The sequence below is a fragment of the Falco peregrinus genome, chromosome 3 (genome assembly GCF_023634155.1).
Source record: "Falco peregrinus isolate bFalPer1 chromosome 3, bFalPer1.pri, whole genome shotgun sequence".
Taxonomy (NCBI): domain Eukaryota; kingdom Metazoa; phylum Chordata; class Aves; order Falconiformes; family Falconidae; genus Falco; species Falco peregrinus.
In genome coordinates this window covers 61,071,279-61,084,654 of record NC_073723.1, presented here as the reverse complement: position 1 = coordinate 61,084,654, position 13,376 = coordinate 61,071,279, and the positions used below count along the sequence as shown (strand labels likewise).

Sequence of the window (13,376 nt, the reverse complement as noted above, 5' to 3'; positions counted from 1 at the left end):
CACCTGAAATTTCCTCAAAAACAATACTAGAACTTTTAAGAGGCAAAACATAGTTCAAACACAAGCTGAGTTTAAAGAAGAAATGATTAAATGATGTGTCATGTTATACGTTACGTGAAGGATCATTACAACACTTTTAATGGACCCTTTACTGCCTTAAAATTGGTGAAGCTGGTGGAAAAAGCTGTTACAGATTCTAGTGAAAGCAGAACATGCACTTATACAGAAAAGTGTATTAACTATCAGGTAGCATGCACATACAATGTATATGTAAATACAAAAACTTACCATCTTCATCAGTTTGTACTACCAGTTCTTGGCTTTCTTTTCGTCCTTCGGGATTCATTAGTACTAATTTGATGCTGACATTTGTGTATGGTGATAGATTAGTAATTGTGTGCTGGGGATGTGAACTTTCTGTATCCCAGCTTACTTCTTCTCTCACTTGCTCTTGTCCTCCAGCCTGGTAACGGTAATGGACTGTAAGGTTGTATCGATGGCAACGTGTGACATTATATCCAAAAGGTTCCCAGCAGATAGTGATTTGTCTAGATTTGATCTCCACAACCTCTAGCTTCCGTGGCCCACGCATTGGATCTGCAAAATTACCAACATAATTCTGGTATGATTATTTATTCATATTATAACAGTAAGTAAAATGAGTAAAAAGAACTTACACAGTTCTATGAATATTGCATATAAGCAGAAACAGAAATTCAATGCTTTATATCTAATAGTGCAAATAACAATAAAAGTATAGGTCTCTGAAAAATCAGGAAGAAAACCCAGTAAGAACAGAGAAGTGTCTCTCATGAAAAACAAAGAGCAAACAAAATACAAGAAAGTTTTTATGCTTAAACTCAAAGTGCACAATACAAGTTAAATGCTTACTTTTTTACCTATCTATTGCTTGCAAAAAATAAGTATGTTCATTTTTTTTTAACAAATTTACTTGTGTTAACACTTTTGAAGCAAAAACACTCACAAAACAAGTATCTACAAAGAAAAGGTAATTTTAGAGAAAACTTGCAAATACATGGTGATTTTCTCCAAGGACTGTCTGTAGAAAAGAAATCCAAACCAAAACATGTTAGGTCACTCTTCAGCTATTTCTTATTCATTTGTTTTTAAGTTAGATTGAATGCAATTACTCAATATCTATTTGGCCAGGGCATTAAGCTAATATTCCAATTCCTTTCAAATAGTCCATAGGGTTCTTTTCCATAAACATTGGTTGTTAATAGCTTCTTTCTTGGTTTATGGGGTTTTTTTAACACATCTAAAATAAACAGTGAAAATACCTCAGTTCATAGCAGTGGTTTAGCAAAGAATCAGAAGAAACAGACAGGAAACACATCAGCTGAGATCCTACTGCATCTATGCTTTCCTAGAGATCTCCCAGCTGATAAACAGAAATAAATCACATCTAACAAAATCATACCCAAGAACTTAGGGCTATCTATATAAAAGAACCAAAGATCATGGTTGATGAGGTTAAATTTTCTTCAGTCCTACTGGTCCCAGCAATTGAGATAGAAAAGTGAACTCAAACTTTCACCATACTACAGCAAACTCACTGAGTTGACACCACCCCCACCCCCATTTTCAAAACACTGTCATTAATACAGCTATTATACATATTTAGCTATAATCTGGGGTTTTTCATATTGGAGCCCTCAACAAGATTAAAGACAATGTCTGGTTTTATCCACTGCTTCACTAGTTAAATACTTAGAAGACTTATAATGAGCTAGAAACCTCTTATACGTAAACAAATTAATATGCATCTTCCCTCTTTTATGTTTATTAATCAACATGTCTTCACTAAGAATGTTCTAAACAATTTACACAGGATTTCATCTTTTTACTTTTTAATAAAATCCCTGCATGCTTGAAATATTTGTTCAAAGATGTTATTCATCTGAATTCCTTGAAGAAAAGGTGTTAGGAAATCGCTTATTCTCTCTAACATCTACAAAGCAAGGTATTTTTTTTCCTTCTCAAATCCTCCAGCTTTTTTTTTTTTCATTTATTGTCACTACCCAACAGTGTTGATCACCAAGATAGAATAGTTGCCAGTTGATGACAAAATTGCAAAGCAAACCAGATTCAATAACAGATCTAATCCTGGTATCCTTTCTAGTGACTAGACTGACTGGTAAAAATGTCCTTACCAAGGATAAATCACTATAGATCCATTTACTTGCTTCCAACACTCACATATCCCAGCTAAGAATCCTGGTGTTCGGTATGTTTGAGATATTTTCTATTGCTACAACAATTAATGAAAAGCAAACCTCAAAGACCTACAAGTCCTAAGAGTTTAATGTCTTCCTTAAGCATTTACTTCTGCATAATTCAGACATAAATTTTATTAAAAAAAGAGTTTTCATTTATTTTGGTTTCATGTCAGCTTCTAAGCATTTCTTCATTTAAGTGAGACTGAATAGCAAAGGGGATTTGGTGGGTATTGCATAACTGTAATTCTATCTGAATGGGCTAAATAGGACTAGAAAATCAACAAAATTGAGGTGACCCTGACATACAACATTAAGCCGATGAACAAAGCTCCTAGGTGCAGGAATATGGAACAGTCTGTTTAGTTCTGTAGTAGGCAAATCAGAAAATTCACAGGAGAGCTGAGAAATCATTTTATTAGAGACATAAAACTAATTCCTAGCATTTTAAAACTGAAATTGTGGGGCTGTGCAAAAAGAAATGGATCAAAACCTATCCAAGATTTCTTCCCAGGAGTAAGATTATCTTATATCACATTAAGTTAATAAAAAGTAAAAGTTAGCCCTCTAGGTAAATCCTTAAGTCATTGCTATGAGAATGACAGATACATTTTCACTTCTAACAAAACAGACAAGGGAAAAAAGATACTAGATTGTAAAAGAAGGAGGAAATATAGCTTTTGTTGATATTCACAGGATAAAGCTCATCAGACAAGGCAAACATCCTGGTTGCATTAGTTCCTGACTTAATTCTGTATATCTATAGTATCAGACAGCTATGCAGCTCATATCTGGTTTTCTCACCATTCATTCAGAGATTATGCAACTGATAGGGCCCTAGTAATCCCTTCAGGAGGTAAGTGTAGTGTGTCAACCAGTCAATGACAGCACTTAGTGGAAAGAAAGGGAGAGGCAGGATATAAAGAAACCCTGAGACACAGCAGAGAAAAACATATAAAGAAAAATAAAGCAAGACATTATATGATGCACCAGGTGGGAAAACTTCTGGTTTATGGGGAATGTCCACTGAGAAAGTAAGGTTGAATATTCCAAAGACATTTGTCCGTGAAAGATCCTCTGAAGATCCTACAGGCCTCTACTACAAAGAATTTACCCACTCTGTGTCTTCAATCTCACTTTTAAATTCTCAAAATGCACATGGTTAGTGGAATAAATGATGCTTTATTATTTCTTTCATCAAATAAACCTAGTTCCTGAAGAACTACTACTTTATTTGCTTTATTTTATTTTTCTTTCCAATACCATACTGGTTTCACTTAGCAGACAGACATGACTTCATTACAGACCTCATGATGTCAGTTTTCATCTGCTCTATATATTTGAGTTCTCAGTCATAATAGATATATATGCTCCAAGTACATGACAATTTTTGTTTAAGATCAGTTAATTCACACAGTAAGCAGGAAAGAGATGAAGGGAAACATGTTGGCTAAGGTAACAATGGAATATTTGGATCAATAAGCCATGTGGCTAAAAAATAGGCATTAAAAATAGCAGTTGTTGCAACAAAAGACAGAAAAAGAAGTTTTCATTTGATCAAGTTAGCACTGAGCTTCTCTAGAGGTATCGTTGTATTCCCCAGGGGAAATACTTGATGTGATATGGTTCTGAGAGCACAGTACATTGCTTCCAATACACTGGAAAGTACACGCTCTTCATCAGGAAGGACGCAGAATACTTCGGGAAAGAAAACTGTTAAGCAACACAAAAAGAATGACAGCTAATGACTATGATTTAAAAGGTAAAGCTGAATTAATTACCACAGCATGATGACTTAATTTAGTTGATTTTATTTTCTGCAGGATCTTTTTATCACTTTCCCATGGTGGGCTCCTGGCTTTAAGTGAAACAGTAAGCATTCTGTAGAGATGCTGCTGTTGTGCTCATGAGACTTGCACTAACTATTCCTGTGGCACTTGGAGGCTGTCATTCTAGCAATGGTCTGCTGTTGTTACCTTGCATCAGGTAAGGTAAGTGATTGCTATATAGAGAAGTGTCATTTCACAGTGGTAATCGCAACTGAAATCACTTTTTTTTAGATTAAAAGATAAATAAGGAGATTCATACCAATCATAATATATGCAACATATACACCTCATCCCACAGCAGCTATTTGCTGAATCTTTGTTTCTCTCTTACGTGGTAAAGGCCCACCCACAGAGGGGTGATAGAGCCAGACCACTTGCTCTGCAGCTCTCTAAATAAACTGAGCCTCTGTTGTTCTTCAGTATTCCCACTTTTTTCTTATGCCTCACTGGTACAAATCATGAGGCAAACGGGGGAAGTAAAGCCTACAAATTCATAAGAAAAGAGGTTTTCCTCCCAAAGGAGCACACTGCCTGTCAAGCCTGAAGCTTAGCCAGGTAGTTCTTACTAACTCCCCTGCTGGCGCCTGCAGCATTTTTCATACTGCTCTCCTTCTGCCAGCTTCAGCAAGGTATCGAGCAGTGAAGTCTGCAGTCGCAGCTCTGACCTGAGGGACCAGCAAGCCCGGTTCTAGCCCCTGGCACTTTAGCATCCCATTTAACTGGTGATCTTGGCTCCTTCTCTGCTCTGCTCTGTTTTCCTGAGAATATGGAGCAGACACTGACAGACAGGATCAATTTCCATTGCAGCTGCAATTCACAGCTCATTTCTCTGGAACTTCACACTTTTACCTCTTACCACAAGTACAATGCTTTTTCAGAAACTCAATTTCAAAATCACAGAGACATTTAGGTATATTTTTAGCATCCTGTCATTGATCATCAAAATTTGGGTTTAGAATGAAATCTCAGACTGGAACTTTTGTCTTTTCACCACAGACCACACAGACCTACTGAAATAAGAGATGAAGAAAGGAATAAATTTTCTACCACTGCATGATACGCCAGTAGCTGCAGACATCTGGCATGTGTTACATACTATTTGAAGACATCTGAACAATAGAGATGAAGAATTTACTTCTTGTCTAGGTAAAACATTAGTGTGGTTTAGCTCTGTGACAACTCTTGTGATTTAAATTCCAGATTGGACTCCATTATCCTTCCACAGGAAGTAAAAGATGAACAGAATAAAAAAATACACAAATGTATGATGAAAACTGAATTATTTGAGATTTAAGATATTATCCAGTAGTGCTCTTTGAAACACAAGTTAATGATATTTAAATGTACAAACCTTGTCACAGATTGCCTAAGCAGTCTTGTTCAAATTACTTAACATCTTTTCACATCCATTTGCTCTGAGTAAAGTGGGAGTCATTGTACCCTAGCATCTGCATCATGGGTATTGCATATAATTTCATGAACACCTACAAGGAACTTGCATATTACAGTGGTGGAGACCATAAGCATACATACACTTTACACTTGATTCCACATGTTAAATCAGGGCTACACCTGATTCAGCAGACAATTCAAGACACATGCTTTGTTTCAAATGAGACTACTTGTGTTTTAAGTCAAACACATGCTCTAAGAGTTCACCAGCACTGGTAAAAGTGATTAGGCTGTCAGTGCACTTTACTGAATCAGAAGTACCTTCCAGGGAAGAACAAAACAGAACAGCTGAGGAGGTGACATGGAAAGTTCACTTTTCCCTGCAGAAAAACTATAAACATTAAAAACTTTTAAAAAATTAACAATGCAGATCACAATTTTTACTTTATGCACACCATATTCCATCCATGTTTCTCCTTACTTGGTAAAACCCCACCTGCAGAGGTTACAAAGCCAGACTTCTTGGCTTACTCTACAGCTCTCCAGATGAACAGATACTCTGCTTCTCCTCAGTAGTCTAGATAAGGTGTTGTGCCTCAGGGGCACAGATCATGAGGTAATGAAATACTGTTTCATCTATAGGGAAACAGACTACCTGCCTCATAAGCCAGCTGCTATCAAGGTAACAATATTTGGTTTGTTTTTATCTCAAGATTTGTATACATCTTTAGTCCACACCAAACAAGAAAGTAGGTAAAATATTTCATTTGTTTGGCTTGTCCTTATTTGATTTGATTTGATTTGATTTGACAACCAATCTATACGTGACTGCAAACAATTTGAGGTTGTTTGCAGACTTGGTCAGACAGTTTTGCAGAAGATCACATTCAACTGTGATGGAGTGATTTTTATACTGTAATTATTCTTCATCTGAGTTCTTCAACAACAGATTGAAGTTCAAAAAGAGCTCTTCTTTGCTGAAAATGACACATGATTTATCAGATCTGGTAACAGTTCAGGGTTTTACAAATTCCAATTTACCAAAAACTGCAGAGTGCACTGAGGAAAGAAACAATGGGCAAGATTTTGGGTGGTGTAATTTCACAACTTTTAAACACATTTTTAATTCAGTCAATAGAAACACATTGGTTTTACACAGCTGCATCTCAAATCCAAAGGAGCAGTCAAATTTGTTAATATAAAGAACTGTTTTATAGTTAGGATTAGAGGAGGAAAAGTGGTGCTTTACCCCCATGATTTTTCATACTGTCCATTATTTGGGTTATAAGAGAAAGGAATTGAACAAAGAGAAGGCAAACAAAGAAACAAAGGGACATATGACTCATTAAGTAAAATCAAAATCCTAATTTGATGATGTCATTGTCCTGCTGAGTCCAATAATTTTAAAGTGAAACCAAAGACTAAGCTACCAGTGTGCACAAATCTGTCAAAGATCCAGAAACAACCCTTGGAGTAAAGAGGGGCACATTAGAGGCTGGTCATCTTACTTAACTAAGAACACAGCATGTTGTGGCAGCAAGCAAAAATGTTAAAAGCAGCAAAGAACAACTGCAAATCTGTAAAAAACTTTAAACACTGGTTTCATCTGGGAGACCTCTACTTCCTGTCATGGAGCAGCCATGGAAATTGATAGCAACAGTTACAGAGATTATTCGAGTAAAAGTAAATGACCACAGGAGATACCCAGCCCCAGCATCCCCTGGAAAGATTTCAAGTTACAGTATTTAAAATTCTTACCAATCTTTCACTATTACTTGCTAACAGCATTTCCAAAGGAGCATGTCCCTCATCCTACAAAAATAGATGCCTCTCACAGAAAAACAGCACTTCTATCAGTCTTCTAAACATACTCCCTGACACTTTAAAAAACGTTGGGATGTAAGCCCTGCAGAGCTTCAGCGCTAATGAGAGAAAGAACTATGAGACAGCAAAACTGAAGTGATAGTCACCTGCAATCCAAAAGAGGAAGGAATAATCAGTTATATATATATATATATATATGTATAATATGCTGAAAACTAGACTATGCCTGTTTTTCTTTGACCACATTCTGGGAAAAAAACAGCTTATTTTTAATTATCTTATTTTAATTATATTAATTGGTCTTCCAGAGTCAAAATGCCAGTGAAGGAAGATGAACACAGGGGTGTATGTACCCTAAAGTTATCAGCGTGCTAACATTGAGCACTAGCCTTCAGGAATCCCTTCTGCACCCTTCCAAGTAATTTCAGACTTGAGAGCATTGAGAGGCAGGAATGTTTCCTGCATACGTTTCCCCCAGCACCTCTGCTAACATTGATCAGCATCCACAGTGTCACAACAGAGAGAAGGTGTCAACAGGACAAAACTTAAGTATAAAACCCCACATCTTAGGACAATCCCACCACAGGTAGTTTTCTGTCTGTGGACTAAACCGTTTCCCAGCATCTGAGAACTGTAAGAGTCTCACTTACAGCGTGTGCTCATACTCAGACTTTTTCCTGTCAGAGACGCCAGCAGTCTACCGGGCAAAAGAGTAAAGCTACCATCTCCCAAACTATCCTGCTGTCAGGAAGATTATAGATGCGAGCATTATTCTTCAGTGCAAAACCAGATGCCTCCATGGACTTTGTTTTATCATATACTTTGGAAGTATTGTGTAGTTAAATCTTATGTATCTGTATGGTATGACAAATCACTTCTCCTAGTTTATATAAAAGAAACTGAAGCTCAAAAGAAATTAATTATCTGCTGAAGGTTACAAAGCCGCAGACAAAACTGTGGAATCCTAAGTCTAATTTTCAACCCACTAGAACATACCACTCAACAGGTTTTTCTGTATTTTTGTGGCCAGAACTGGTTAGTTACAAAACATGGGAGCTCAGAAAACAGTAAAATACATACCCACAGCTCACAGCGATAAAGTGAGCAGGCCAAGTTCTTAGAATGAGCCAGCTTGAATCCTTGCTCACTTCAGAAATTCAAATGTGAGATATAGTGGTCTGCTTTTTCCAGGAAGGTTCATAAGTACTTGTATCAGCTTATCACTAGAATTCTTTTTGTGGTATTTCTAGCTGAAAAACAAGCTAAAAATACAGGAATTCTTGGGAGAGAACCATGATATTCGGCCAGTTATAGAAGATTAATTGAAAGCACATCCTAACAAGCATCCAAGGCATCAGCTCACCACTTGCAAAAAGTAAGCGTAGATGTTGCTTGAAACTAGACGAGGCATTGGATTTAAGCTTTTAGTAATGTATTATTACAAGCACTGGATACAGAAACATGAATGAGTGATATAATCCTGCATGAGACAGTTTCCTTAACTTTTTGATCTCTTATTCTAAAATTCATGGCTACAGATATGCCATGAGGCCTATGGCTTCAAGCTGACATTCACTGCTGCAAAATATATTAGTCTAATTATCAATAACACCCTTTTAAAGTTAGCAGTATTTTTTAAGTGTTAGTTTCTATGCAATGTTTTCTTTCATGGGAGAGATGATATATTAACTTTTCCCTTTATCGTAAAATTTAAATCTGAACCAATGCAAATTGAATCTAATATTTCTTTATGCTGTCATTTTATAGGTATATTCTGAATGGTGAGTCATTTAAATTCTAATACATTTAAATAAAAATGAAAGAAAAACATCATTCGATGTATTTTTGTCAAATTACCTACATTACATGATTACACCTCCACAATCAAAATCAGATTTTAAGTATGAATGATACAAACAAGATTACATTCCAAATCTGCAACAGAGATTTTAGTTGCTTGTTTAAAATGACATACCTAGCTATTCAGTAATCACTTTATAATAACCCCTTTCATTTCTAAATCTACTTAGCCATCAGCCAGTAGTGAGGAAAATGCTGGCAGTGGTTTTTACAACTACATATTAGTTTTACATTTCATGACAAGCTAATTCTAGAGAGTTCGAAAGACAGACAAGCATGTGTTCTTAAGGTTTTCTTTCTTTTGCATGAAGGAAGCACACATCTTACTGAGAAACAAAAAATAAAGAGTGCAGACATATACTTTTCACTTCACACATATGGCAGTGACAATTTATCCCAACTTCACCCCAGGAACCTCTGTGAATATGTAAATCAACAAGAAATAAAAGTTTGTGACAAATACCTCTCAGCAGATTTACTAAAGTAAGATGGCAAATCAAGTGACTGCTTCTGGCAGATGCTAACTTTGTTAGATCTACCTTTGGTCGATACTTGGATCAGAATGATCTTTGAGGAAAATTAAAGTCAAATGAGCTATGTTGCATATATTGCCCCTCTCAAATTAATCTATCACAGCCATTCAACCCTTTTTCTGAGTTGATCACATGACTGGTTTACAGTGTCATTATTGTCCTCTCCTATCACATGTCCATCATATGTTAACAAAGCAGATGTCATTATCTCCTGATCTGACACAGAGATGCATTTAACCAGACATGTACCTCCACACCTGCAGCACCTTTCAGAAGCAGGCACAGGTCGCAGACTTCTAGACCAATTTACAAAGCAGCCCAGATGCTGCTTATATTTGAGAAACGACAGCCAAGACAAAGGAAACTGAGGGCCTGAGGAATTGTTCTTGTGGCCACCTGACGTACCTCCTTCACACAGTTACCACACAAGAGTATTGTCTTCGCTGAACATGAAACTATCTGGTAATACAGGGTCAATACAGAAATTTTCAGATACGCTACTAGATGGTGCAGGTGGCTGGCTCATAATTATGTATTCATGAGAACAACAGACATAATTTAACTATGTACCATGAACACGGGAAATGGCATTAACACAACATACACTCTCCTGCTCAGTGGTCAAAAAACAGGAACCCAGGAGGATAGTATAAACATTTAGAAGTCCTGGTGTGAGGGAAAAATATTTTTTCTAGTTCATTTTCCTGGAAATGGCTGAAATACATCTATGATATTGTAGTATGGAAACCGTTCTCTTTATACACTAATTCAGTACATGCATTTTTGGACAGTAAGTGCCCCAATCACCTTCTAATTGTGAGTAATATTAATGGCAAAGCATGCCCTGTTTGCTTTGTTGTGTGACACATTAGCATGTTTGAATTCATTACATTTTATGGTACAGCTGCTTGAGTTGTGCCTGAAATCAACTGGAGAAAAGATAAACCATTGTGTAAATGAGCAAAGGTTCCAGCTGCTCAGTACCTGCCATGAAAGTCAGAGCCCACAGACTGTTTAATATGTTGCACAAAACAATAAATGGGCAATGTTGCCTCATAGATCAGTCAGAACAAGATATAGCATTGTGTTCTGGTTATCACTGTGGCCTATTGCTACTGACAAATCACATTAACTCAGAGCTGTTACATACAGTGGTGTTAGCTAAACTGGGAATTGAAAACAGGCCTTTATTGAACATTAGATGACAGGACAACATGGTCATATAAATCTATGTAAAAGAGAAAATGCCACCAATCAATGTTACTTGTCTAAAAAGAATATTTACCATTCTTTCTAATATGACATGTGCAATCAACCTTAACCAAATGATACAGAGTGAGATCAGTTTTGACAAATAACGCTCAAATGCATAAACCTGATAAATATATCAGATTCTTTGTAACAACCAGTAAAAAACCCCTTTAAATCTACATACGTGTCAAAAGGGAACAGAATATTCTGTCTTCCTACTACACTATTATGTGTTAACTACTATTAACATGTAAGTACAACATCAAATGAGAGGTAAGTACTTTAAAGTTGAGGAGATCATTTGTTTAATTTGTGACAAGATCCTTTTCCCAAAAGAACCTCCTATGTAATTTCCAGTCAGTCTGGATACAGCCTATAACTTTCCTTAGGTCAGGCCCATCCTCAGAGCTTTTCCAGGAGGTTCACACAAGCCTGAGGAGCTAATAGCTACTGAGTAAATGAAGACACTTTTTCACCTACCAATCTAAACTACCATCTTTGTCTTTGTATACTGTCAATAACTAAAAAATTGAGCCTCAGTATCAGTTGCAACATTGAACACTGATTCTTTTCTCAACCTAGCAAAAACGTGAACAGTACTTTGCTCAGACTTTATGCTATCTGTGTAACTCATCAAGTTTGGAATGTTCTAATTTAGAATTATATAAGAAGTTGTATAAATGATATAGTTAATGTCATTTTTGTTTTTCTGTGTATTGGGCCACCTTGTATGAAAATAATTTCTTTCTGGTTATCTTTCCCATTCATTAACTATATAAAATGTCTTTATACATTCAAGTACTTGAAAAGTACCCATATTATGAGTATACACTGTTGACTTTGTTGAATATATTCAGCCTTTTTTTTTCCTGCTATATCACAATATCTAGAAAATTTCTTTAAGAACTCCTCAAGATTGCTCACTTTCTGGCAGATTTCTTTGAATTTCCCTGTGACTACTGAAGAAGTTACTTGCCACCAGTGTTCTCTGCTATACCATTCCATGTAAAAAACAAACATAAGAAAATATGCTTGCTGATGAAGGGAATTTATACAGTTACACTGCACTATGAAATACAGAGGAAACCAACCCACCCTGTCTTCTGACACATTTGTAATAAGGAGAGAAACTTCCACTGGAGAAGGAAGGACAAGAGCCAGGAAAAAGGAGTGTAGTGGATGGTAAAGGCTTCAAAGTTAATTATTTTCCTCCAAAATATTTAACAGATTCCTAAGATTCCCACAAAAATGCATATACCTAGGACTGTGATGTCTGCCTCAGATATAGAAATATATCTGACACTACTGGCAAAAAGAACAGACAAAGAAATACAAGTACAGAATAAAGAAGAAAATATGAAAATAAACATGCTTTTGTGCAACGTGTATCACAGATTAGTTAATCCTGTGTTGTGTATTTCCTTTAAACCATGCTTTATTTCCAGACATGGTCTTGAGTCTGTATTATTTCCTTTCTCTAATCACAGATTAATCATTTATCAGGACTACATTTCCCTCCATTGCCTGCAGCATCCCCTGCTTTAATCGCTACAGGTCACTTTGCATTTGGTTATGTAGTTTTGCTTCCTTCCCCTCTTCTAAATTTGGTCCTGTCAAATGGATTAAAGATTGTGTGCATTTATGCCAGAACCATAACTGACATGGAAGAACACAAAGCAGCCATCAAATATTCAGGAAAGGGGAGGTTATGGGAGGTTGCTAAAGCACCTGTCTTCCTGAGTAAAGGAGAGGAGCCAGGACAAGATTACAGTTTCACCAGTCAAAGACAGACAGTTGCTTTCCTGCTGGGACATAAGCCAGCTCTGCAGGTCACTCAGGAGCTCTGCATCACAGTTTCACCACACAGCTCAAGGAAAACACAGGAAAGGTGACTGGTAAAAGTCCACCAGAGATAAGCTGGTGTAAAAAATTGTGGATCTTCATATGACAGGAATTAAACAAATCTAAAAACTGTCTAATTCTATCACCAGTGACTCAGGATTCAAAGTTCAATAAGCATTGTTTTTGCCAATCAAAATAAACTAATGGAAAATAATTACTACTCTGAAAAAAAGTCATACACAAAGTAATAGAAATGCAAGTGCTATAAGTCACTATATGTTACTCTAATTTGAATTCATAAATTGCTGACATCTGTTACAAATCATGCAGGTTTTTTCCAGGCACAGAAGTTTCTCATCACAGGCCTTCCCCTGTCCCTGCCGCAAATACGAAAGCAAAAATTCTGGATAATAAGTTACATAGAGTTTGTGGAGTTCTCAGACTTTCATCTTTAAGGGTGCTTTTCCTAATAAAACTGGGAAGAGAGTAGAAAGGAAGAAAACCCAAAGGCATAAAAAACAACACAACAGCTCAAAATCAGAAGCTCACAGAGCTTTTGGTCATAGAATAGCTACAGAGATGTTCCTCTTTAAAAATGAAAATAAAGT

General features: G+C 36.5%; 1 protein-coding gene across 9 annotated transcripts in view; it reads right to left on the bottom strand.

Moving 5' to 3' along the window:
- PTPRM (protein tyrosine phosphatase receptor type M) overlaps window positions 1–13,376 on the bottom strand; it is a 482,101-nt gene that overhangs the window by 220,886 nt on the left and 247,839 nt on the right. For all 9 annotated transcript variants that reach the window (XM_055799826.1, XM_055799827.1, XM_055799831.1 and 6 more), the window contains exon 8: window positions 289–597. In XM_055799826.1, coding sequence (XP_055655801.1) covers window positions 289–597 — 309 coding nt within the window. The remainder of the gene's footprint in view (window positions 1–288; window positions 598–13,376) is intronic.